This window comes from Epinephelus fuscoguttatus, linkage group LG19 (assembly GCF_011397635.1).
Source record: "Epinephelus fuscoguttatus linkage group LG19, E.fuscoguttatus.final_Chr_v1".
Lineage (NCBI taxonomy): Eukaryota > Metazoa > Chordata > Actinopteri > Perciformes > Serranidae > Epinephelus > Epinephelus fuscoguttatus.
Window position 1 is genome coordinate 27,338,615 of NC_064770.1, and position 26,569 is coordinate 27,365,183.

General features: G+C 42.2%; 2 protein-coding genes and 1 long non-coding RNA gene across 5 annotated transcripts in view; 2 read left to right on the forward strand and 1 right to left on the reverse strand.

Moving 5' to 3' along the window:
• Positions 1-26,569, forward strand: part of LOC125878962 (interferon-induced protein 44-like) — a 48,538-nt gene that overhangs the window by 12,038 nt on the left and 9,931 nt on the right. The window contains exon 1 of one of the 2 annotated variants that reach the window (XM_049560508.1): positions 23,874-23,910. The exons of the other annotated variant lie outside the window; for it this stretch is intronic. The gene's annotated coding sequence lies outside the window, so the exon portion shown is untranslated. Of the gene's footprint in view, positions 1-23,873; positions 23,911-26,569 lie in introns of those variants that run through there. 2 annotated transcript variants of the gene reach the window in all.
• The window catches only part of LOC125878964 (interferon-induced protein 44-like), a 39,709-nt gene that overhangs the window by 11,347 nt on the left and 1,793 nt on the right, over positions 1-26,569 (forward strand). Inside the window, exons 2-5 of one of the 2 annotated variants that reach the window (XM_049560510.1) lie at positions 24,540-24,590; positions 24,724-24,757; positions 24,964-25,162; positions 25,618-25,767. In XM_049560510.1, the coding sequence (XP_049416467.1) occupies positions 24,542-24,590; positions 24,724-24,757; positions 24,964-25,162; positions 25,618-25,767 (432 nt within the window). In that variant the 5' untranslated portion in view covers positions 24,540-24,541. The remainder of the gene's footprint in view (positions 1-24,539; positions 24,591-24,723; positions 24,758-24,963; positions 25,163-25,617; positions 25,768-26,569) is intronic. The other variant, XM_049560511.1, reaches the window with a different exon arrangement.
• LOC125878965 (uncharacterized) overlaps positions 1-26,569 on the reverse strand; it is a 35,899-nt gene that overhangs the window by 7,988 nt on the left and 1,342 nt on the right. Inside the window, exon 2 of the long non-coding RNA XR_007447819.1 lies at positions 2,059-2,087. This is a non-coding gene — a long non-coding RNA (uncharacterized LOC125878965). The remainder of the gene's footprint in view (positions 1-2,058; positions 2,088-26,569) is intronic.

Sequence of the window (26,569 nt, forward strand, 5' to 3'; positions counted from 1 at the left end):
CGGACAATTTAGAGTTATCAATTAACCTAGTCCCCAATCTGCATGTCTTTGGACTGTGGGAGGAAGCCGGAGTGCCCGGAGAGAACCCATGCTGACACGGGGAGAATATGCAAACTCCGCACAGAAGGGCTCCCACACCCGGGATCGAACCGGCAACCCTCTTGCTGTGAGGCGAGAGTGCTAACCACCACACCATACACATACACATACACACCACCGCCATACATTCATCAAATAAAAAAAACAACAACTCGTATTTGTAAAATACTAAGCGTGTTATCAATACTTAGTTGGACAATGTTACAATTATAAACTGAAAGTGTGTGCTCCGTTGCAACACAGAGTAGCGGAGTGAGACATCTGTCCTTGCTCCTGCTATCTGCTGTGAACACATGAAGCTGCTCCCATGTCTCCCCGGGTCTCGGTGCTTGTTTGCGGCAGAAACTCTCCCATCCTCTGGCTTGTCCCCGCGTCTGTGTTCGCCGCTGACCGGCTAGACACAGAGGACGATCCGTTGGCAACAGCCTGAAGCCCGTCATCACTAACTCTTAAGTAGGGGGAAGATCTAATGATGAATTTATGTAACGCAAGTAACGACTTAAGCGTTTGATTAGTAACTGTAATGTGATTACTGCATTTAGGGACAGTAGTGCCCTACACTACTCGTTACTGAAAAAAGCCATTTTTGGCGGTAACGCGTTACCCCAACACTGCTTATTTATGAAACCAACATATGAAACAATACTGGGCGTACGGTCATTTCTAACACAAAGCTCAGCATTTATTGATGTGGTCTCAACTTGTGTACGCAAGTTTGAGTCAGCCAGGACTTGCAGTGCAGCACAGTAAATCTGGCCGGGTTAGAGAAGTGTGATTAGACCAGGCTGATAAATACATCTCTTGATGCACTTGTACACACCATCAGTGTGTAAGATAGACTGATAAATGAGGGCCAATGTGTGTATCCTTTAGGTTTGACAAATGCATTTTTTACCTCATTCCCTTACCACCACAGCAAGAAGTCTTCGTTTCTACTGCCTTTGCATTTCTTCATTTCTGATGCATTACTGCCACCTGTAGATCAGGGGAAGAATGTGAAACTATTGGCAGGAATGCTTGTTGCATTACCAGCATGCACATATGTGTCTTCATGTGCATGAGACAAACAAAACAGGGACCCACACTATTTCAGTAACTGGATTACTACAGGTCATAAACTCCACAGGGTACCTTTAAGTTATCCTTTTTATCATTATTTTGCATGAAACTTTTTTTTTTAAATCTATGGCATTATTTAAACAAAAACATAATATCACTGCATTCTCATTGTCTTCTAGTTCAATCCCAAAAGTCCGTTGCAGGAGGGTACTAGATACTACAGGTCATCTCCCACTCTGAATGACAGAGTTCACGTTCTGGTTTGTGTCATTCCTGCTGACCAGCTATCTATAATGAGTGATAAAGTGGTGAAGAAGATGAGAGAAGTGCGACTGGCAGCCAATGAACTGGGTAAGAGCAGACAGCACATACTCACACTCACCATTGTGACCACTCTGTGTGGAATAATGGTGCCAGGTGGGGTTTTATGACTCAAAATACCAGCAAAACAAATGTTTAAAAGACTGATTAGGTTTCTGTGTTGACAGATATTCCCCAACTGGCTATTCTCACCAAAGTTGATTTAGCCTGTCCTAAGGTGAAACAAAATCTAAACAATGCCTATAAGAGCAAGTACCTGAAGGAACTGGTAAGTTTGTTTTGGGGGTTTTCTCAAGCATTTTCAGATTTGTCATATTAGAATTTAATTTTCAGTTTCAGTATTTCCACACAAACATGTCTTGTGGTTATCAGAAGATGATGTAATTTACTGATGAACTAAAATGCTGTTACTCTCAAACTCAGGTTGACAAAATAAACACATTGCTGGGCATTTCACAAGATTGCATCTTTCTTGTGAAGAACTACGGAACAAATCCCAACATCAATGATGACATGAATGCACCGATAATGAACGCACTGAGACAGATGATTACCTTTGGAGACGACTTCCTTAGCGACCTGTAGACCAACATACTGCTGACACAAACCTTGGTCAAAGCATGACAAAAAAGAAACTTTGAATTATGCAGTCTTTGTGTATCTTCATGAATCATTTTTGGCTTGTTACATTTGTATACACATGTATGTGTAAGTAAGCTATGTTAAACCTAAGGTATTCTATAAACACATGTACAGCAGCCAGTCTGCAAAGATGGATAATCATAAAGCAGCTCTTCTTACTACAATGTAAGAGGAGACAAAAAAAGGATTATATTTATATGTACAAGTTGAAGGATTTGATGATCTTGTACGATTTTTATGTGGTGATTGAATGATTAGCATTATATCATCATGTGAGGCTTCATTACATGCTTTTTTGTTGACGTAAATAAAAAATAAATTCCTGAATAAAGTATATGTAATCTGTTCAAAACCTGGATTTGCAAATATCATTCTTTGTTTGTGCTGACTTACTGTTAAATTAAAGACATTATGTAATAAATAAACATATGAATAAATACATAATGTTATTTCACCATGATAGCGTGAAACAATCCAACATATTATATAATTATGATGAAATAATATTCCATCCTGCTTTTTTCACAATATCAGAGTTCACTGGAGGTCATTTTTTTGCTGCCAATAATAATTTGATGCTATTTACTATTATTGTTACATTTTATTTGTTTACTTTTTCAGTTCCAGCTGATTTTATTTCAAAAATGCTATTTCTCTAAAGTCTGTTTTCATTTCACAAAACTGCTCTCTTCTGTGACTGCATTTCCAAGACAAGCAAATCCCTAGAGACTATCTGCGATGGAATCACTCCAGTGGTCCACGTCTTTAAACACATGTGGGTCAGGGGTGGAAAGTGACTGATACTGATGATTTATGGAAACATCTGCTTTAAACCTTTGGTTTTCTGCCTTGATAAACTGTGCTTTGTCTGCTGAGTGTGTTTTTTAATAAGATACGGTATTAGCAGCCTCTGCTGGTCATATTGAGTCATTACAGTCAGTACATTTTATCACTTGGCCCTCTGGTGAGGAAATGGCAAAGTGAAATGTCTGTAATAATGTAGAGTTGCTGGCCATGACAGTTACACTGCTGATTAATTATATTGAGAAGAGAAAAAAAAGCCAGGAAAAAAAGAATGAGATGAAATAATACCCCAAAAGGTGAAAGGTCTTCCTGAAAACATGACATATCTTCCCACAATGCAGAGTTGGAGGTAAGAGTGCTTTAATCATGTCCTCACTGGATTACACTCGCACTGAATTGTTAACTTAAAACATGTTTTGTGTGTTTTCCATGAATGTGCCTGCACACATCCACCAGAGGTCAGCATTTATCCTTATGACCAAATCAAATGGTTCAACAATGGCTGCACATAGAATTATTCACCTTAAACTATTTATTCATCCATATTTCAAATTACCACTGTGACACTGATGTCCTGGTGCAAAATCACATGACCATTACTGCCAGCTGTCTACAATGTGTCTAGTCTGGGATGGTTGTGTTATAATGCCTTGAATTGTGTAAAGATGTAGAGCACTGCTGTCCGTCCTGTCACAAAGTCATCGACAAGTGAAAGTGAAACTATCCTGATTGTGGGAGGGAAGCCTGTTATAGCATTTGCTGTTCTGCAATGCATCATTCTTTGGATTCTGGTCAAAATATTTTGAGTAGTGAATGATTCACTCATTCAGCTGTGATTTAGTATACTGTAGCCATTCATTAGCTTTTATAGAAATCACTGAAATGATGCTGTGTTGAAATTCTAATGTATAACTACTGAAGATTACATTTCATCCATATTTCAAATTACCACTGTGACACTGATGTCCTGGTGCAAAATCACGTGACCATTACTGCCAGCTGTTTACAATGTGTCTCGTCTGGGATGGTTGTGTTATAATGGCTTGAATTGTCTAAAGAAGTAGAGCACTGCGGCCCGTCCTGTCACAAAGTCATCTGCAAACAATGTTTCCCCTAGAAAATTTTTCAGGCCCAGTGGCAAGCTCCAGTTGGGGCAATTCCTCAAAGACATTTTTCAACGAGTCAGAGGTCTGACTTGGTGACGCAAAGTGGTCGTGCACATGCATTGCACATTTTTAAATGAGTCAAAGGTCCATCCTAGTTGGTCAAGCCATAATACTGTCATATTCAAAACAAATTGTCCGTTTTATTCAAGACAACAAAAAAACATACTAAAATTAAATAAAATGCCATTTCCATTTTGACATAAACTCAAATAAATACTCAAATGAAACAAAACAAAACAAAACCCTTGCAAATAATCAAAAACAAATATATCGAGGGGGGGGGGGGAAGACACCTTTTCTTTTTAAACGTAGACACAAAGGACCAAGGTGAATCAAAAATTAACATACATGCTAAAATAAAACAAAATGTCCCTTTCAATTTAACAATAAATCAACCCCTCCATAGAATCCTTTGGTAAACAAATGTCTCAAGAACTCAGGAATCAAAGTGCAATGAAAAACTATTTATATTGTGTCAAACACTGCTGCATAATGAGAAAATTGGTTCATCTTGTGTCTGTTGCCAAGCATTTGGACTTTGGGGAGACACTGATGCAAGTGTTCATTTGTGAGCGTACCGCTTCAAAAGCGAAAGTAAAAAAGTGCCGTTCTTTCTCTCTCTCTCTCTCTCTCTCACTCACTCACTCACACACACACACACACACACACACACACACACACACACACACACACACACACCATTTTCCCTTTTCAATTCAATCAGTTATTTGTTCTGTTGTAAAAACACACAGACACACACACACCTCACTTTCCCTTTTCAGTTCAGTTCAGTTATTTGTTCTGTTGTTTGATATCTGTTTTGATGGATGAAGAAATGCTGTTATTTTACAAGATTTGGTGAGTGGCGTCAGAGGTGATAGAATGAGGCAATTTTGTAATTCTATTTATTTTACAATTTTATTTATTTATTTATTTATTTTTTATTCATTTATTTAGAGGACAGTGCACATTAATGAACATTGCTGTAAATGTGCCAGTGTTAACTAAAGGCTAATTTTCAATTGTAGTCCTCTGGCATGATGTTAAAAAAGACCTCAGGCCATTAAAAAACACGAAAACAGGAACACAGAAGTCATAATATATAAAACAACAAATAGCAAACAAAAACAGGAACATAGAAGTCACAATATATAAAAAAAACAAATAACAAACAAAAACAGGAACACAGAAGTCATAATATGTAAAACAACAAATAACAAACAAATAACAAATTCACAGCGAAAAACCAATACGTACAGTGCAATGTGATACAGTGCAAAATAGTTGATTGAGAGGCTATGGATAGTGAATAGACGAAACAATGCAAGTCCATGAATCATTGGCATAGTGTATATGATATATGAAGTTATAAAGTGCTGTAGTGCCCATAAAAGTCATCACAGTAAAAGTCAAAATTTAATTAAATTACAATAAGTTAAATTGGGAGAGATGAAACTGTCAGGGGTGGATAAATGGGATGGAGGTGCAGCAAAGCAAGGACCAGAAACAGGATTTCTTGTTGGAGTTGTGCTAAGATGGATTGAGAAACACAACAAAACCAATGTTTCATGAAGTTTGCTGCAGAGAAATGGGAAATTACAGGGAAAATCTTTTTTTCACTTTGTTATACATGGCAGGTCAAAAAATGTGGTTATAATGGAAGTCAATGTCATAGTTAGTTAGTCATAGTAGTTAACAAGGCAAAGGTATCTTTTTTGTTCAATCTCACATTATGCAAAAAGTAATAATGCACCAAAATCAATATTCTCAGATATGATCATGATTGGTAAGCCGGTGATACTGATAATTCATTCAAAACATTCTTTTGAATATTGACTTATGGTGGTATTTTTCAAAAAAGTAGTTAGTGGCATATGATCAAAACTGGCATCTGAAGGGTTAATTATTAATGTGATTCATTAAATCATGATATAAATCAATCAAGAACCCCTTCATGAAGAAACTGGGAAAAGAGTTTGGAAAAATATTCATCTTTCATAAATTTATTCCAGTTTCAAGGTCAAACTACAAATCTTGTAGTTAAGGCGAAGGTAAGTTTTTTGGACAAACTGACATTATACAAAAAGTAATAATACACCAAAATCAATCTTCTCACGTATTATCATGATGGGTAAGCCGGTGACTACAAATCTGGTAGTTAACAAGGCGAAGGTAACTTTTTTTTAACAAGGCATAAGGGTTGAAGCCGTTTCATGTTAGAAAACAGTGTTTCTCAAATGCTTTTCAGCATCTCAGAGACGGGCAGCTCACCCACAACATGCCATTATGTGCTCACCCCTTTTCTTTCTTAATTAATGTACAGTACAGGCCAAAAGTTTGGACACACCTTCTCATTCAATGCGTTTTCTTTATTTTCATGACTATTTACATTGTAGATTCTCACTGAAGGCATCAAAACTATGAATGAACACATGTGGAGTTATGTACTTAACAAAAAAAGGTGAAATAACTGAAAACATGTTTTATGTTCTAGTTTCTTCAAAATAGCCACCCTTTGCTCTGATTACTGCTTTGCACACTCTTGGCATTCTCTCCATGAGCTTCAAGAGGTAGTCACCTGAAATGGTTTTCCAACAGTCTTGAAGGAGTTCCCAGAGGTGTTTAGCACTTGTTGGCCCCTTTGCCTTCACTCTGCGGTCCAGCTCACCCCAAACCATCTCGATTGGGTTCAGGTCCGGTGACTGTGGGGGCCAGGTCATCTGCCGCAGCACTCCATCACTCTCCTTCTTGGTCAAATAGCCCTTACACAGCCTGGAGGTGTGTTTGGGGTCATTGTCCTGTTGAAAAATAAATGATCGTCCAACTAAACGCAAACCGGATGGGATGGCATGTCGCTGCAGGATGCTGTGGTAGCCATGCTGGTTCAGTGTGCCTTCAATTTTGAATAAATCCCCAACAGTGTCACCAGCAAAACACCCCCACACCATCACACCTCCTCCTCCATGCTTCACAGTGGGAACCAGGCATGTGGAACCAGCTGCAGGTGTGCTTCGCCTCCGTCAGCAGATTCGTCACAAATTCACAAACATACACAACATTACTGGCGATCTTAAAGTCGCAGCCCACATCTACCACAGCGAATATGGTTCTGTAAGTGAGCACTACCAGCGACATTAAAAAAAGAAAGGAAAGAAAATATGATATAGGCCTACACAAATTTGCGTCAAGCTGGACTCGATTTCACGTCAACAAAAGACAATATAACACAAACCGCACGTCTACCTGTGTGAGCCACTGAGACTCACAGAGTGCATAGCTTTCCTCGGGTATTAGTAAATTACGTCAGCATCCAGGTAACATTTTGATTTGGGCTGACCTGAGACAACTGGTTACCCTCGGCTTGCCTTGAAAATACCCAAGCATATTTATCAATGTTTCTTGTTCCTTTTCCACGAGTCTACAAACATTCAGTGCCACATTACAGTCTGTACAACACTGCACACTGACAACATTTACACAGCTTAAGTTAACATTATTAGGGCTAGACTAGCTAACATTAGCTACGTTTAATAACGTAATAACGTCTGCTGATTGCTAGTAGCCTAGCGAACTTATTCTGATCTACTTTCTGTCTGTCCTAGGTGTGACGAAAACAGAGGAGCGTCACTTTGCCGAAGCGTGTGCCAGGCAGTTTCTCAACGTCACTAATCAGTGGGGGATAGCTGACAAAATCACCACTATTGGAACAGACAGCGCTCCAAACATGATAGCTGCAGGGAGGATACTGCCCTTCGAGCATTTGCCCTGCATCGCGCATCTTTTACAGAGGGCCATTGTTATGTCTCTTCAGGATAGTGGTTTTGATGTTGTACTGGCCAAGTGTCGCAAAGTGGTGGGACATTTCAGGCACAGTCCGGCCAACTCAGATGAGCTGAATGCCCAGCAAGCCTCCCTTGGACAAGACCAGGAGCCACTCATGCAAGACGTTCCCACACGCTGGAATTCCACCATCGAGATGATCAAGCACATGAGATGCAACAGAGACCCACCGCACGCAACGCTGACCCAACAGAAGCACAATCTGACCCTCCCAACAAATGCTGAATATGAGAAGCTGGAAAAGCTGGAGAAACTCCTGGAGCCATGCAGGTATGGTCTACAAAGATGGCTAGGTAATGAAAAGGCTTACTAATTCTTGAAAATGAATCTGTCATTCATTTCAATTGCTCTTTCTCTCTCTCTGTCTGTCTGTGTAAGTACATCACTGAGGTCCTTGGTGGGGAAAAGTATGTGTCCTGCTCTGTAGTTCTACCAGCCTTGTGCCACCTCCAGCAAGTGGTGAAGATTTCAGATGATGATCCTGCATACATTGTGCGATTCAAGACTGCCTTCACACAAGACCTCAACCTGCAGAGGGAGAAAACAAACCTGGAATGGCTGAAGGTATGTCTGTTGATTATTGTCTGACCATTATAGACTGTTAGGGCAGTAGAAATAAAATAGATAAATGAATAGGTCGTGAAAAAATAAGGAGGTTGGATATAAAAAGTTTAATTTTCATCAAGCTCAAAAAAAATTTTTTTTTTAATTCATCAAAGGTGGCAACTGCTCTGGATCCACGATTTAAGGACCTCAAGTGCCTGCCCAGAGCAGAGAGGGAGCCAGCATGGGCAAAGCTGAGTGAGCTGGTGAAGGGAGAAGAACTTGCTCCGCAGCGGCCCAGGGAGGAGAAACCTGAGCCACCTAAGAAGAAAACAGTCCTCCTACTGATGGGATCCGAGTCGGAGTCGGATGAGGAGACACCAGTAGACAATGCTGTGGAGAGGTACAGGGTAGAGCCCAGTGCCAGCTTGGATCAGTGTCCACTGAAGTGATGGTCAGAGCACACTGCTGTCTATGGCAAGTTCGCCCACATTGCCCGGAAGTACTTGGGGACTCCTGCCACAACTGTCCCATGCGAGAGACTGTTCTCTTTAGCAGGCCATATTGTACAGAAGAAGAGCTCAAGTTTGTCACCAGAAAATGTGAACAAGCTGCCTGAGTGATTGGTGGAAGAAGGAGAAGTAGAGACTGGACTGGGAATAATAGAGACTGGACTCATTGCCTCAAGCCATGTCAGACAGCTACTGACTTTTAAAGTAGTTTTTCATGACCCAATATAGGCTTACTGTTCAATTAATTTGACTTTATTGGTGTTTAACAAAATAAAAGACTAACCAAAGTAAATCTTATTGAACATTTTCATTGCCAAATATTAAAGTAGAACAGCTTTCTTATGCAGTTTGTGATGCATTTTCATTATTTCAGTAACACATGCTGTCTTCGGCAAAATTCAAATGAAACATTTTAATCTAGATTAATATAGGTTAACTCCGGAATTAAAGTGAGATTAATCTAGATTAAAAAAAAAAATCTATGCCCAGCACTAAAAAAAATAATTAAAAAAATAGGCTACGTCCCGATCCCGCGGTGTTTTTTAGCCGCCTGTTCCCACCTGCAGCAAAGTTCAAACAGCCCACTCCCACGATATTTGCGTTGGGTCCCGCGGGACCCGGCAGGACCTGATCCCAATGCAGCCCTCTATGTCAGAGTACAAAAGTTACCCGGGCCATGGCCCCCCTGAGGGGCCACCGGAACCTGAATTGATCTTTCACTAAGCCCCGCCCCTTTGTGATGGTCTGACAAGCTGTCACAGTAAGCATGGAGCCCACACTGTAACTAACTGCATTCCCTGAAGAAATATTATCATAGTTTTGGAAAAATGAAAGAGTGATTCCAGAGAGAAGCAGACAGAGGGGTCTACAGTCTGTGTTTGAATTCATCGTCTTCTGTTGCTATTGCCAGTGATGTGGTGGTTCACTTTTACACTGTGATCTGTAGCCTATAGTTCGGCTTTAGCTTCTAACTATCTTTGTCTTTTTAACCTGTTGTTGCTGCTGAGTCAGTTTGACATCCTGGTGTAGTGTAATGTACTGATTTACTGTAGTGTTTATACTGTACCTTTAAGGTGACCTTTAAAGATACATGTTGAAGCAATGTACTCTGTGCACTGACAATTCACACACTGGTTTATTATTTCATGTATTCCTATGACACACACATACACTCATTGAGCACTTAAGAATTGTGGTGGAAAAGTACCTAGGATTCACTGTGCATCATTTTTTTTAAAAAAAAAATAGCATGAGGATGGACTCAGAAATATTGGTGGAAAGTTAGGGGAATATCATGTTGGCCTGATATGACCCTGGTAATAGGAGGCAGGCCTAGACTGCCCAGGAAAAGCATTACACGGTGAAACTGGCTCCAAGGGAAAAAGGGAAAGTTGGGATACCATTATGTACAAGCGCCGGTGGGTAGGCTGGCTTCAAGGGAAGAACGGAGAGCCGTGACACCATTATGTTCCGCCCAAGTGGGTAGGATTGAAGAAAAAAGGTGGAGACTCAGCAGAATCTTCACCAGCAATAAAAGCGAATGCACAAAGAAATTCCAGTCCTGCTCCGGAGCTTGACTCATTGAGTTGATGTGTTTGTTACCTGTGAGCGCATTAAACTCAGTTGCACCTGATTCTACGTGTCTCCAGTGATTTTTTTGACCTCTGAGTATTTGAGTTTCTTTGATTTTTAATAGAAAACAAAGAAAGTTGGTTCGGGAAGTAGGGAACGAGGTCGCAAGCTTTCTGGCCCAGCTCCAGGCCTTGAATTTTGTTTCTTCACTGGATATATCCTCCAAGGAATTGAACCAGCTGTGTGTCATCGCAGTGTGTGCAGATGAACAATATTTGGCTTGGCCCCGTGCCACTGCCCGCACCCAGACCTCTGCCGCCAGAGTGCAGGGATCTCTGGGAAAGTCAAACAACCTTCATCTTTGCACAATGCGATGACACACAGCTGGTTGAATATCAGCAAAGTTTCCCTGCTTCCCTTCACTGGTTCCTGTTCAACAGGGTCGGTCTTTGTTTCACTGTTATAATCATTAAATAGCAAAAGTAGCATGTGTATATGTCACAATCTGTAATTGGGCAGAGCCTATGACTTTGTTTATATTTGCTTTTTTTTTTGTGTGAACATATTGTGGTGTGTTGTGCCAAATAACTCTCCCCAACACAGCTGTGGTGCATCCCATATCAGCGAAGACACACCGGTATGAGGTTTCCCCAATCAGTAGCCGGCATTCTGATTGGACTGAGGAATTTATATAAGGCCAGAGGATCTCGCACAGCGGCAGTGTTTTTTTTGTCCTCGGGTGGCAACAGAGAGAGGAGACTGCCTGTGAAGAGCAGCCCAGCCGGTGAGAGCAACTGCGGGCATACGGAGGGACTACGCATAGCCTGCTTCGAGCAGAACCATCCTGGCCGGAGTGGAGAGGCAGCCAGCGGAGGGCGCGGCCAGATTGAGCTCTACGGACCTGATATGCTTCAAACCTTATTGGCACCAGGCGAGTGAATCTCCAAGCCAGTTCCCTAATTTAAATGATCTGTTATTGGTGCACACATGGGTCTTTTCTGATCTCAAACTGATAAGAGCAGTCACCGGGGATCAAGGGAGAGTGTACTCTTGGTACACACAAGGTTGTTCCCTCTCTTTCCCCAGTTTCACCGCGGGCTCAAGAGACGGTCCCAACTCAGCCATGTACAGCCACACGTGATTCCCTCCAGCACGGAGCTGGGATTGGCCAGTGCACAAAAGTATAGGGGTAGTACCAAGGACTGTGCACTGGTGCCCCCTGCTGGTTGTCCCAACACTAGACATTTTCTTAATTCCCTTTTTCTAGTTTTTAATGATGGACATCTTTTAAAAAATAAACTGTACAGTGACTTTACGTCTTCGTGGTCTGTGTATTCTTGTGATCCAGAGATCTTAAAGAACCTTGTGACATACCTTCAGTAGGCTATATCTTCAGTAGCTAGCTAGCTAACCCTACACTTTTCAGGATTTTGGTTTTGGTTTTGGAACAGGGAAGAAACGTTTATCTTTTTCCAACCTCTCCAGATAACGAGTATCATTAATACACGACGTGCCCCAGGCACAACATTTAGCTCCAAATCCACAAAACCAGCCTGATAATGAAGGAAATCTGAAACCACTGCATTAGAGTCAATGGAGCACAGCTGTGTTGTTGTCGGACCCAGGACTTGGCGAAGGGTCACTTTTCCACAAAGGACTTAGAACTTCTCCAAAACAAATGGGCCAGGTTATTTAAATGGCTAGAAACACTAAATAAACTTTTTTTATTTGCGATTTAATGTAAACTAGTCCATACCCATTGAGTACAGCATACCATACCATGACTTAGTCATACCAAAAATTAGAAGAAGAAAAAACATTCGGCAACAGGGGGAGCCACAGCGATCGGTCACATTTTAGCCATTTTTAAGCATTTTTCTGTTATAACGCCAGTTGTCAATTAGAGTTAAATTTCTCCAGTCACCTTGAGGCGTCCTGTTCTACATATCTACCAAGTTTAGTAAAAATCCATATGGTGGTTAGGCCTAGATAATAAATTAGCTCTCTAGCGCCCCCATTTTGTTTGATGGGGTCAATAATGGAGGGGTCCCCTTCAGATTATGTGTGGTCATATGCCTACAAAGTTGCGTGGTGATCGGTGAAACCCTTGAGATGTTATACACCTTTATGTGATGAGCCACGCCCTCCGCAATATTCATTGCCTTATAGAAGCTCAGTTTTAGTAAGTTTTCCAACTTTTGCCAAGAGGGAACTTTAGATATTGGTCCCTAGATTATGTTCACTGAGTTTCATGCAGATCAGTCAAACTTCCTAGGAAGAGATCGATTTGAAGTGTTTTTCAAAAAATTCAAAATGGCAGAAAATCTATATAACCGGAAGTTATGGGTTCTCGGGGCAAATTTGTTCCTCATGAGGAGAGGCATCTCTGTGCAAAGTTTCATGTCTCTACGACATACGGGGCATGAGATATGCCCATTCAAAGTTTGCAATTTCAATTGGTTACTATAGCGCCCCCCTTTGGCCAACTGATGTAATATTGCTTCATTCACATCTTCCCATGACCCTCTACCACTGTGCCAAATTTCACATGGATTGACCAAGTCAGTGAGGAGAAAAACATGGAACAGACACACACCCAGAAACACAGAGTTTTCGTCATTGTATAGTAAGATAAATGCTAACGTGTGTGCCTGTGAATGTGACTGCCTCTCCTACAGTGTGTGTTGACATTATGCCCACAAGCTATCCTGGTGTGTGCAGCACTTATGGTCACGTGACCACTCAGCGTGCAGCAGTGACCAACATAGACGCTGAAGAAGAGCATGAGCATGACCAAAAACAGGCTGAGTTGGTGGCAAAAAAACGCAACGTCTGTTATACGGCGATAATTTAGATTCAGATATGGCGACGTTGAGCAGAAAGAAGTGCTGTGTAAAACTTTATAAGGTTAAGTCGCCATGTCCCGCGGCAACACAACCAAGCTTTATCAACACTTAATACAGCAAAAAAGAAAAGTACGAAGAATGGATGCGAGAGAAAGCCAAGCCGAGTAACGTTAGAGACAAAGAGACAACTGAAAGCCGCCAGAGCCTCATGAAACAACAACAAAGCACAATTACGCAAACATTTGTAGGTGTCACGCCATACGACAAGACCTCAAAGAGACACAGGGAAATCACGGACTCTGTAACAAACTATATAATAAAAAATGAAAAACTGAGCAAAATTTTGCTCGGGCTCAGCACACCTGACATGCTGCTGTGTTGTGCTATGGTCGATTCACGTGCTGGAATATGTCATTTACATGACGACGCCTGAACGCAACACAGCCTCAGCTCTAAGTGTGCGTACAGTGCCGTGCTGCGCTGCTGTGTGAGCAGCGTGTTTGACTGTGCCTAACAGCAGCCTGTTGATGGTCATTTACACACTGTCCAGAACAATGTCTCTGTCAGGTCAGTGCCCCCCTAATATAATGGTAGGGGAAACTCTGAATCAAGCGAGAAGATTCATGATACCATTTAAGCCTTTTTATTATATTGTAATCGCAATCGCAAATCACGATATTGTCCACCAGAATCGCAATCGCACATTTTTCTCAAATCGTGCAGCACTAATTTTGATGATATATTATGCCTGTCACTGTTTTTATATAGGCCTACAGTATATTTCTATACACATCCATTTTTCATCAACTTTTATGTTTATGTTTTATTTGTAGCTTAATGTAAATTGTTTTTGGATTTATAAGTATACTGAGACCAGCTTACAACTAGAGCCAAAATCCGTGTAGACCTATGTGTTGTGCACACATCCTTGGCCAATAAAGAAGATTTAATTTTCAAGCACTTTATACATATACTGCAGTCTGTAGCTTTGTTGTTGACGCACTGTCCACCAACCAAAGTTATGTAATACTGGTGGTATGTCAGTGGACATCTGCATAAAATACTGATGCAAAAAGGCACCTTTCACAGCATTATGCCAGTGGCAACATCATAATTTAAGGAGCTGTAAGATAGTCCCTAAAGGGTGGGTGGGAGGGAAGGTGGATGGGTCCAACAAACCTGGACTCTCACACAGGAGGCCTGAGTGAAACCAAATGTCAGTGCACTTATTTCAATAACAACATAGTGTGCTAGAATGATTAGCGTGCTACAGTAGTGACATATGTCATATGACATTTCTAAACCTAATTATGTGCTTTGTTGTGCAAGGAAGAAAGGAAATGAGCATTGCCATTGGTGTTGCTGGGGAGACCTCGTTCCTTTCTGCTCACTCCGTTCTTATCTGCTGCTCCAGCTCCCCTTTTCTCTGAAACACATATCAGAACAGGAAACACAGCTGCCCACAAGGCCGCTGTGAGTGAGTCGCTTCTGCTACACACGTTTTAACGAGACGCTCTTTGTTTCCTTTCACCTGCACATTGTCACAAGGTCATGTCTGGTACATCTGCTATCGAAAGGTCATCTCTGGTGCATCTACTGATATTTTCTACTCAAGCAGCCACGTTCCTCTGCACTTGTCCTCTTGTTATGCAAACTAGTACTTTATGCAACTGTTAGTAGGAACGGGTGTGCGTTCAATAAATGTACTATTTACATTTTCCTTCACCCTATCAAATATTCAATATCAAACAGTCCCCCTTTTGACCTCGTTTACGAGGGCACTTCCCTGATAACAAATGTGCATTGCCCAATTATGCTTTTGTGTAAACGTGATGTTTAAACTCCCCCTTTCGATCTCAAACACTTGAGATTGCAACATCTTCCTCCTCATCTCGGGGACCTCCTAATAATGCCTCAGTCTCAACTTGATACATTTGATAGGGCGGAGGAGCAGGTTGTTTCTTTTCTATGGCAGCTACAATTATTCTTTCACACAATGATCTGATACATGGGATGCAGCAGCATCCACACAATCCTAATAATGCATGGGATAACTATGCAAAAAGCAATCACACCAAAAGTACCCACATATTTCCATTTGTTACCCCGAAACTCCCCCATGGCTATTAAGCAGTTCAGTCTCTCAGTCCCAGGCTATTATCTATCCGTTGTACTCCGTCCAAAGCGTTGAATCAGAGGAGCTTAAAACCTTCTTACCAGTCCTGGTGCTGCCTTTCCGCAGGCGTTGATACTACAAACCTTCCTCCTCACACTGTCTCCTTGTCCTCACCGGGGACTCAGCTGCTGCACACTGGCTCCAATGATACCAGGTGTCGCCCTTTCCTCTCAACCTCACTGCGTGAGATGTCCTCTCCACCACTTCATACGGTCCGGACCACCTGGGCTCGGACCACTTCCTTTTGAAAACTTTAAGGAGCACCCACTCAGAGGTAGGGGCCTCCAGCTCCTTGTTTTCCTCGCCCTCTTGGTGTCCTACCTGTTGTGAGAAAGCTGACACCAAAGCTTTTAGTTGGTCATAATATGGTTTATACTGCACAGGTATGTCACTTATCTCATTGCTAGCAATTCCAGCTCCCGGTCCCGGAAACTGGCGCCCTGTGTGCAGCTCAAAAGGAGTGAATCCCGTAGTTGTATTCACTGAGCTGTGAATTGACAGCAGTGCAAATGGCAGGCTGTCCACCCAGTTCATCTTTGGAGAGGTCATAATTTTGCCAATTTTTGCCTTGATGGACTGGTTCATTCTTTCCACCTTTCCCTGAGACTGAGGGTGATATACAGTCCCAAAAGCATGTCGGAGCCCCAACAGCTTCTCTACCCCTCTCAAGTCTTTGTTCTTAAAGTGAGTTCCATTGTCTGTGCGTATCCTGGCAGGGAACCCATGAAAGGGGATGTAGTGGTTAATCAAAAACTTAACCACTGTCTTGGCATCTTCTGCCTTGGTGGGTATTGCCTCTGGCCAGCCAGTGTATGCATCCACCGCCACCAAGAGATAGCGATACCCACGGACTCTATCACCCATATCCGTGTAGTCAATTATGATTTCTCTGCCAGGTTACCTGGGGAGAGGAAATTTCCCCTCATGTGGTTTCATGGTGGGTCTCACATTATAGGTGGTACACACCTCACAGTCTCTTATATGTCTTTCTACCAATCCAGGTAGATGTGGATGCCACCAGTGAGTAAGATTTCTCAAAGTCTGTGTCTTTCCTACATGTGTGAGCCCATGGGCTTCTGCAATCAAGGTGGACGCTAGGCTAGGAGGCAACACAGGTCTCCCATCGGGAGCCCGCCATATTCCTTCTGTAGACAGTGCTCCTCTCTCCGCCCAAAGCTGTCTGTCCTCTGGTGTTGCCTTTTCCTGTTCCTTCTTTATCATATTTTCATCACATGGTAACATATCATGAATCAGTTCAGTCTGTACCATCACGTATTGAGGAACATATCCAGCTGTTCTTTTGGCCGCCAAATCCGCAGCTTCATTACCTCTCGCTATCATAGAAGTACCTTTGTCATGGCCTTTACACTTCATGATAGCTACCTCTTTCGGTTTCTGCAATGCATTCAACAGCTGTCTCATTTCTTTCTCATGTTTAATAGGGGTGCCCGCTGCGGTAAGGAACCCTGCTCGGAGCCACTGAGTCATTTCTACATGGATGGCTCCCACTACATAAGCTCAATCTGTATAAATATTTACAACTTTATTCTCTGCCCACTCTAACGCTGCGATCATTGCCTGCAGTTCTGCTACCTGTGCTGACTCTTTTCCTGTCACTCGCCCTACCTTCACTTCCTCAAACATCTCACCCTTTCTGCGTACCACTGCATAGGCTGCTTTCAGTCCTTCCTGTGGGTGTTTGAAGCAGCAACCGTCTGTAAATAATGTTTCCTGAGCATGCAGCAGTGGTTCAACGTATAACCCGTCTCTCACCTTTGTGTCTTTTTTAACTCTTTCTTCACATGTATGCGGCTCACCTTCTCTGATCCCTTCTGCCATGTTTATGCCGTCGTGTGTGTAAGTGATGTGTGGTGCGCTCAAAATGCTGTCCAGTCTGTTTTGTCTGAGGGAAGTCATAGTGAATGCTGCAGAGTTCACGTATGCCACTATACTGTGTGTTGTTAATACTGTCAGCGCATGACCCATCACTATGTGTGCCACCTTTTGCAAAATCTTCGCCACTGCTGCTGCATGTCGAGTACATGGTGGTTGTCTGTCCTCCATAGGGTCGAGAGTCACACTCACATACATCAAAACCTGTCTGCCTCCCCCTTTTTTCTGAAACAGGACTCCAGACACAGAGGAGGCCTTTTCAGAAACATCAAGAAAGAAAGGAAGTCTGTAGTCGGGGATTGCTAAGTCTGCAGCACTAGACAGTCCTTGTTTTAGACGAATGAATAGGGCCTCAACGTCTGTCGACCAATTAAGTGGCGCTGAGAGGTTTCTCATTCCTTGCTCATTGACCATAGCCCGTAGAGGTTTGGTAAGTTCACAATAAGAAGGAATGTAGTGGCGACTGTAGCCTGTAAGACCGAGAAATGACAGCATGTCTTTAACAGTGTATGGCTTGGGATGTGATAATATAGTGGACCTGTGTGACGCCGACATAGCCGTACCCTTGGCCGAAATCACTCTTCCTAAAAAAGAGACCTGCTGACGGCAACACTGTAGCTTGGTACGTGAGACCTTGAACCCGCAATCGGAGAGGCGCAGTAGGAGGGACCGGGTGGCTTCTAGGCAAGATGCAGGATCGGGGGCGGCAATCAGAATGTCATCTACATATTGTACAATCGCCACACCGTCTGGGAGTGACAAACCCATCAGTTGAGATTTCAACACCTGGTTAAAAATACCAGGGGAAAGTATGAACCCCTGTGGAAGACGACTGTATCGCAGGCGGGTAGAACCGTATGTAAAAGAGAAGATTTCACGTAAGTGCGAGGCCAGCGGCAGGCAGAAAAAGGCGTTAGCTAGGTCGATACAAGAGAACCACTGATGTGAGGGAAGGAGTGCGGTGAGAGCCGTGTACGGATTAGGTACCGGAACTGTAGGGGTGCTAACCACAGCGTTAATACGTCTGAGATCATGTGCCATGCGATATTTACCAGTACTTTGTTTTTCAACCGGGAGTATGGGAGTATTCCAACTGGAAGTGGAATGCCAGTAGGCCGTCTGCCGAACACAGGATAGAAGCCCCTGTTTTCACCAAAATGTCTCTTCCCATCAGATTCACTGGACAGTGTGGAGAGGCAATATACTGATGTGAGAACGTCTGCTCTGCAAGTGGGATGTGAGACGTCAACCAATGTGTTAGTGGCAGATGCTCCGGCTTCCCTGAGAACCCCGTAACCTCCACTGTTTCTCCTGAGATTTGTGGTTGTATCATTGTTTTGTTTACAGTGGAATAGCGAGCGCCTGTATCAACAAGAAACAGCAGGTCTGCGTTCATAACAGTCATTTGCAGAAATGGGTCTGCCAAACCATTCTGCACCGGGGTCTCTAGGCACCTTCATTCATTTTGGGGAGAGTCCCACTGTCCTAGTGGATACAATCCCTGAGGAGCAACCTGTGGGTTTGGAGCTTGGTGTTGAGGTGGATACTGCTGTTGCTGTAGCTGCTGAGGGGGTTGGTATTGTTGCATAGGACCGCCTCTGCCACGCCCACGGGGCTGCCATCCACCCCTGAGCGAGCCCAATTGCTGTTGGCTCCACCCCTGATTCACAGAGCTATAAGGGCACGCTGCTTTCCAGTGGGTTGGGTCTCCACAGTAATGACACCCTGGTTGGTTAAGTGGCAGACCTCCCATCACACCCCTGCCCCTACCTCCTCGACTACCACCCCGTCCTCTCCCTCTATGATGGGGAGGAGGGTCTACCCAGGGAGGGAACGGAAAGAGGTCATGATCCCCTCCCTGTCCCTGTTGTGGCTGAACATTTTGAGGAGGCCCTTGCTGCAACAACTGATGGCTCTTTTTATCTTTCTCTTTTTCTTTCTTAGCATCATTGACCCGTCGACAGGCCTCATCTAATTGCAATTTGAGTAGCTGACCCTGTGCCAATTCAGTCAGCCCTTTGTCCTCAGCCTCTTGTTTTCTGTGTTTGGATAAATGGTGTGACAAATGTTTCTCCCATTGCGAGGTACCGCAATCGGGGAGGTCGGGATTGCTTTCCATAGCCTCTCTTACTGATTTAGGGAGTCCCTCTAAGATGGCTTTCCTGAATAATGCAGTCTGTAAGTCAGAGGAGCCAGGGTGCTGACCAGCGGCGTCTGTCCACATATCTTTACAGCGCAAGAGAAAAGACTGAACTGACTCATCTTTTCCCAGCGAAAAAACTACAGTGTGCATAGCACCTAATGGGACCGGGAACTTCCGGCGCATCGCCCCCCCAATATTAGTAGTGTGCGGTGCAAACGGGGCCGCATCAGGTAAACCTTCAGTTTTTGCATCCTTCTCAATATCCATAATTTCCCATGAACTAATCTGCTGTCCCAATAGTGCTCTCCAATCCCCCAGTGCCAATTGGTGTCCCAACGTTTGCTTTATGAACTTCTCCATCCAGGTACCTCCCCCTTCACTGGGTGGAGGCATCTTGTCTTTTAAGCGGTGTAAATCTGTGAACCCAAATGGCTGATATACTGTGGGGCCTCTCCCTGTTTGGATAAGGGGCATTTGATACTGAGGAGGCTTTTTAAGTTCTGCCCTGTTACGGAGCCTGTAAGAGTGAGTGCCGGGTAGGTGTGTTGAAGTCGGAGGGAATGTTTGCATGTGTCCTGTAATGCATACTGCGTGTAAGTCACCTGAGTCAGGGTCAGTCTCGTCATTGTCATAACTCCACTGTACCTCTCCATCTTCCTCCTGTTGCTTTCCCTTTTTCTGTCCTGACGTCTGTCCCTCTCCCATCACTGCAGCTAAAATCTCGGTGGAGGGTGGAACTCCCCCTGGAGTGCTGGTACGAATACCACTGGTTTTCACCTGTCCCTTATCACAAATTACTTTCTCCTTATTGTACTCCTCTAACGTGGTCTCTAACCACTGACAATCTCTGTCATCAGTCTCCATTTCTACATCCTCCTTCTTTCCCTTATCTTGTGCTATCTTTGGACTCATCCTCACTCCTAATTTCTCCTGTACCTGTCATGTGTCCTCTAGACATCGCTTCCTCAGATCCCTCATTTCCTCTAGTTTCCCTTCTGTCTCCTCCTGCATCCTCCTAATCTGCTCCTGTACCTGTCCCATGGTGTCATCAAAACTCCGTGTGGACATTTGGTTATCATGATTCTGTTGATCTCTGTCTCCTATCACATCCACCACTAGTTTCCCTGTTTTCACTTCTAGCACTGGCATTTGCATAGCCTGATATGGAGGGCATGGTGGCATCGAGTATGGCGGTGCTGAAGACTGAGTTTCCAATTTGTCTTCTTTCTCTGATTCTTTCTTTATTCCCCTTAACTGTAGCGCCATCCCTGCCACTGCCATCTGGTGTACTACTGCCCTTATTTCATCTAAACCATCCCTCTTCTGTTTCCACTTCCTCTTAATTATACCCGCTTTTTCTTTCTCCCTCTCATGTTGTTTCTTTTGCTCAATGCACTCAATCTCATAGTTACAAAGGGCATCTACCACTTTTTGTTTTTCATCATCCCCTTTTATTATGCCTTTTTCCTGCAATTTTCCCCAAATTCTGTCGAACTTCTCCCCCAGTTCAATTTTCTTATTTTGGACTGTTCCACTGATCACCTGTTTTCTAATTCTCCGCCCTTGTTCGCGCACCGTAAGGGTGTCGAACGACGACATATCTGACTCCTACTCTTTTTGTTTTTCACAAAATATTTGCGTGTTCAGAACTTTGCCTACAGTCAAACTGCAGGACTTATTTCGGCTCCCCTGTGATTCGCTGTCTCGTTGAGTGAAGACCACTAGTCAGCACGTCCAAGCTTCTACACTCCGTCACTGGACTGAGTGCGGGACGCCTATGGCCTGACGGTGGTCCCCAATCTCAACCGAGCGCAAATTACACAGTGCCCTTGATAACAGACCCTGCGAAACTGGGCCGCTTACATATCAGTGAGAATTCGGATCTCTCTATTTGATCCTACTACACCTTTACGTCGCGTTCAAAATGCCTCAGTTTTCGTCAAACCTCCCCACATTTACTTCTTTAAGAGAAGAATACAAAACCCCAAACATCAAAAATATTCAACAACAAAACAACAGGTTTAAAACCTGTGGTACATTAACCCACAAGACAAGTTTTAATTCAAAACATAATGTCTGTGTCAGGGATCATAACAAAACGTCACTCCCCTGGTAATGTACTCTATAACTGTTTATGCCTTCTACAGGAAGATAAGGGCCTCTCACCCGTCTTTACTCTGTCTTATTTGGGGCTTTGAGTATATCGTTAAATAATTACCTGAACCATTTAACACCCAAACACCTCCGGGCCTCTCACCCGACTATGTTTCTTGTTTGAGACGTGTATTTAAGATGCACGTCTCGGGCCTCTCACCCAACTATGTTTCTTGTTTGAGACGTGTATTTAAGATACACGTCTCGGGCCTCTCACCCTCTTTTTCCTTCACTTTTTCTTTTAAGCAACTACGTTTGCATCGTGATCTGAAAGTCTAGGATGACTTGCCAACACAATGACAAACAAATTTGGAAAATGGGCCAAATGCAGTACTTTTGTATGAAAACAAGGCGTCTGCTTACCTTCTTTAATGCCGGCAGGTTTGTCAGTGTGTTTTCAGTCACCATCTCTTCCGTCCATTCTGACGAGAAGTCACTATGTCTCCATCCTCATCACGTTGGGGTCACCAAATTGTTGTAGAGAGAGCTTAACACGTCCAATTCTTGTATTACCTTTAAGACTGAATTATAAATTAACAAGCTTCTCTCTGCGTGCTCGTTTGATGAAGAATTACAGGAGAGTAGATGACTTCAACTTAACTCTTCTTTATTTCTCAGATCATGATGTACAGAGCTCTGGGTCTATTTCTTCTTGCCCTAACCAACAACATCAGCGAGTCAGGGCACGAAGTCTGACAACCTATCTCTTCCTGACCCAGTCTTTTAAGCGTATACAGTTATTTGTGACACAAGCATTGCCATTGGTGTTGCTGGGGAGACCTCGTTCCTTTCTGCTCACTCCGTTCTTATCTGCTGCTCCAGCTCCCCTTTTCTCTGAAACACATATCAGAACAGGAAACACAGCTGCCCACAAGGCCGCTGTGAGTGAGTCGCTTCTACTACACACATTTCACGAGACGCTCTTTGTTTCCTTTCACCTGCACATTGTCACAAGGTCATGTCTGGTGCATCTGCTATCGAAAGGTCATCTCTGGTGCATCTACTGATATTTTCTACTCAAGCAGCCACGTTCCTCTGCACTTGTCCTCTTATTATGCAAACTAGTACTTTATGCAACTGTTAGTAGGAACGGGTGTGCGTTCAATAAATGTACTATTTACATTTTCCTTCACCCTATCAAATATTCAATATCAAACATCAAGAAAAGTGAAAGTTTGTTTTATGTTACATGTTTTGCTGGAAAATTAAAGTAAAGGCAGGAGGAAATATTCCCTCCCTTTCTCCCTGTCATTGGAGCCACCCCACTTATCAACAACAAACAGTCCAATAGACTTGGGGGGTATTCCAGAAAGCGGGTTATGTGAAAACTCAGAGTAAGTTAACCCTGAGATGAGGGAAACTCTTATCCGTTCCAGAAAGAGAGGTAACTGAAACCCTGAGTCAGTCACCATGGTAACAGACTCTGTGAACCTAACCTGCTCACTGACAGGTTTTCTTCAATAAACCCTGAGTTTTTCTCTGTCTCCTCCCTCTTACACGCTGTTTCATTTCCTCATTCATTCAGTCTGTGTCAAAGCTTGTATCGAAGCGCATTAATTAGCGGAGATTTACCGTCTGTCACAGTCTAAGTCTATTTTTTATAACACTGCACAAGGACCAGACTGTCAGTCTGTTAGAGCAGCTCCCAAATGTTTATTGCACATAATGTGTAGGTCTAATTATTTAAATTTTAAAAATCGGTATGAAGCTTTAGACACGTAGTATCAGTGACTAATGATCTCTATCACTGATGTCATTGGTCGCACTGATGGAACATAATTCCTACAGCCTAATATTGGGGATTATATGTTAATATTTCTGAGTGAGCAATGGTGCAGCATTTCACTGTCTTTAAATTTACTACATTTGTATCTGAAATTAAGTCACTGAATGCTGTTGAGTCAAGATACAAATAGATGTGCAACATTTTCAAATCTACTGTATTTTAACCTCAACGTCTTTTCAGAGTTCAGGGTTAGACTCAGAGTTTGTTGAACCTTCTACCTGGAATACCCCTCTGGTAGATGAAGATTTCCTGTAAGTCATGTGGTTTGCTGAAAGTGAAAGCAAGAGGAGAACCTATAAAAAGATGCTCCTCTCAATACTGCAGTGTCACTGTGTCCAGAGCAGCTACATAAAGGTAAGAGCTTTCTGTTATGCCTGTCTTCAGTTTAATATGCTGTTCTGATTGGGAAGCAAAAGTGCACTTTGTTTAGTATGTGATGATTTGTGTGCTCAGTAACAGAATACAAATCGTAGTAGTATAGTTACTCTTATGGTGTTATTATTCTTCTTTTCTCAAAGTTGTAAATGTTCTGTAGAGCTAGAAATTGAAAGGAAATGAAACCTCAATCCTGAGTTTGACCTATTGTTAATGTTAATGTTTTACTTATTTTATGTAATTGCTTCGATTCATTACTTGTCTTTTTATGACATTTATTCGATACAGAAAAACACTTTAATTATAGATATAATTCAAGTATTTCAAAGTATAGCCTCCAAATTTGGGGAAAAATTAATGGCTGAACTCTACAGTACAAAATACATAATTGTTATTAAGTAATGGTTTTACCTCTTTGTCTCCTGTTATCATTATCTAGTATGTAATTTATGTTATTTATGTCACGTTAAAAATAAAATAAACATTTTAATACTTAGATAAGAGTCTCCAACTTATGTTAGCTTTTGGTTTTAGGAAATGAAAGTAATTTCTCCAGATTTTCTTATTTGAATCCATGCACATTTACATGTAAATGTCCTTCTTTACAGCTATGGGGGGAGGAAATTCATCACCAAGTCCACCTCCAAGTCCACCTCCAAGTATGATATTCCAAATATTGCAAAAGTTATTTAAATCTTTAGAATGATAATATTTGTGAATAATAATTGAGGTGTTGAAATTAAAATACAGCTTTGTCTTACTGTGTGGTAACATATGTTATTTGCTCTTCAGCACTTTTGAGTACGCCATGGAGGAATCTGCCATGGTGAGTATTAATACATATAAAGTCTGTGTGGTGCCATTTTGGCCTCGATGTGTGGCTCTGCTCCTTGACATAACACTGAAGTGTTTTGTTGCTGTGTTGACTGGTTGATGTGTGCGACAACAGAGCAGCAATCACAATGTGGCTAATGGATTTAATAATAAAAATAACACAGTGTTTTAATGCAACGATTTTCCATCATGAAACAGGAACAAAGAGGAAGATCTCAATTTTGTGAAATCATTCAAACCGTGGAACCAAGACGTCAGTCATCTCAGAATTCTTCTCTATGGACCAGTTGGTGCCGGCAAGTCCAGTTTCATCAACTCTGTTGACACTGCTTTACAAGGCAGAATTGCCAGTCGAGCTCCAACAGATGCAATCTCTGGGAGAAGCTACACCACAAAGGTATTATTATTATTAATACTTATCAATAACTTGATGAAAGTGGATAAAATAGCATCTTGGATTGCTAACTACATTAATGCATTTCCTATGATAATCACAGTTTAGTTGCAGGTTTTTTTTTCAAACATTGCTTATGTGTTTAGAGTAAGAAAATAAAAAAAACACATTAGGAATATACGAAATGGAGGAAGAAATTAGAATCAGCACAAACTAAAATAAATAAAATGTGTGCAGAAACAAAGTAATCCATATATACTCTGAGTGTTAACAGTGTTTAATTGATTAAAACCACCCAGAACAAAACTGAGCATTAATGATATCAGTAAGATGGTGTGCCTGCACAGAGGGGAACTACAGTACCCCCCCACTCACAGCCTGTTCACCCTGCTGCTGTGTGGCAAGTGATACAAAGGTTTGTTAAAATAATGCAAATAATTGCACCTTCTGTTTAACAGTACAAAACTTACAAGATCAGAAAAGGTCAAGGGAGCCATTATCCTTTCGTCTTCAATGACATCATGGGCTTTGAGAAAGACACTGACAGAGGAGTTGATGTGGACGATGTCATACTGGCCCTGAAAGGACATGTGGAAGAAAATCACCAGGTACAGTCCTTTGAACTCTGACGTGATTAAAGAGGCCCTGTGGAGTTTTGTTGTGGAAAAAAAAAATGACATGTACATTCAGTCACTCAAACATACGTCAGGTCTCAGCTCGTGTACACAAGTTTGAGTCAGCATGGTCTTGCAGTGCAGCACAGTTAGTCTGGCTGAGTTGGAAAATTGTGATTAGACCATTTTTTTTTACTGACATCTAAATATTTGTAGCCACATAGTGTATTAATCACCTTAAAAAGTATGGTCGCCACCACCTGTGCCCGGCTCTATCTGAAAGCATGGTTACATCATTTTACATGAAAACATCTTAAAAAACAAAGAAACACTCCCAACAGTGTAATTATTTAAATACTAGTAGCCTAGGTGATTAATTCGGACACAGAAGGTGTGTCTGTGTCTCCTCCACCACTTGTTATGCCCAAAATGAAGCAGACCTGATACGCACGGCCACGCACACTAATATGTAGGCTATTTTTTTTTCTTATTGTGTAATGCAGTGATAACAGATAAAGTGAAAACAGGTGTAGAGACATAATAATAACAACAATAATGATAATAATAAATTTAATTTTTTTTTCTTTTCTTGCTGTTGTAGCACTTTGAGATTTTTCGTTAAATATAAAGTGCGTTACAAATAAAATTTATTATTATTATTATTATACTGAAAAGCTGTATGAACAGCTGGATATGTGTGTGTGTCTGTTTGTTTGTTGTGTACGTATGTGCGTGTGTGCGTGTGTGTGTGTGTGTGTGTGTGTCAGCATTGGGATGATAAATATTTTTAGGAAGT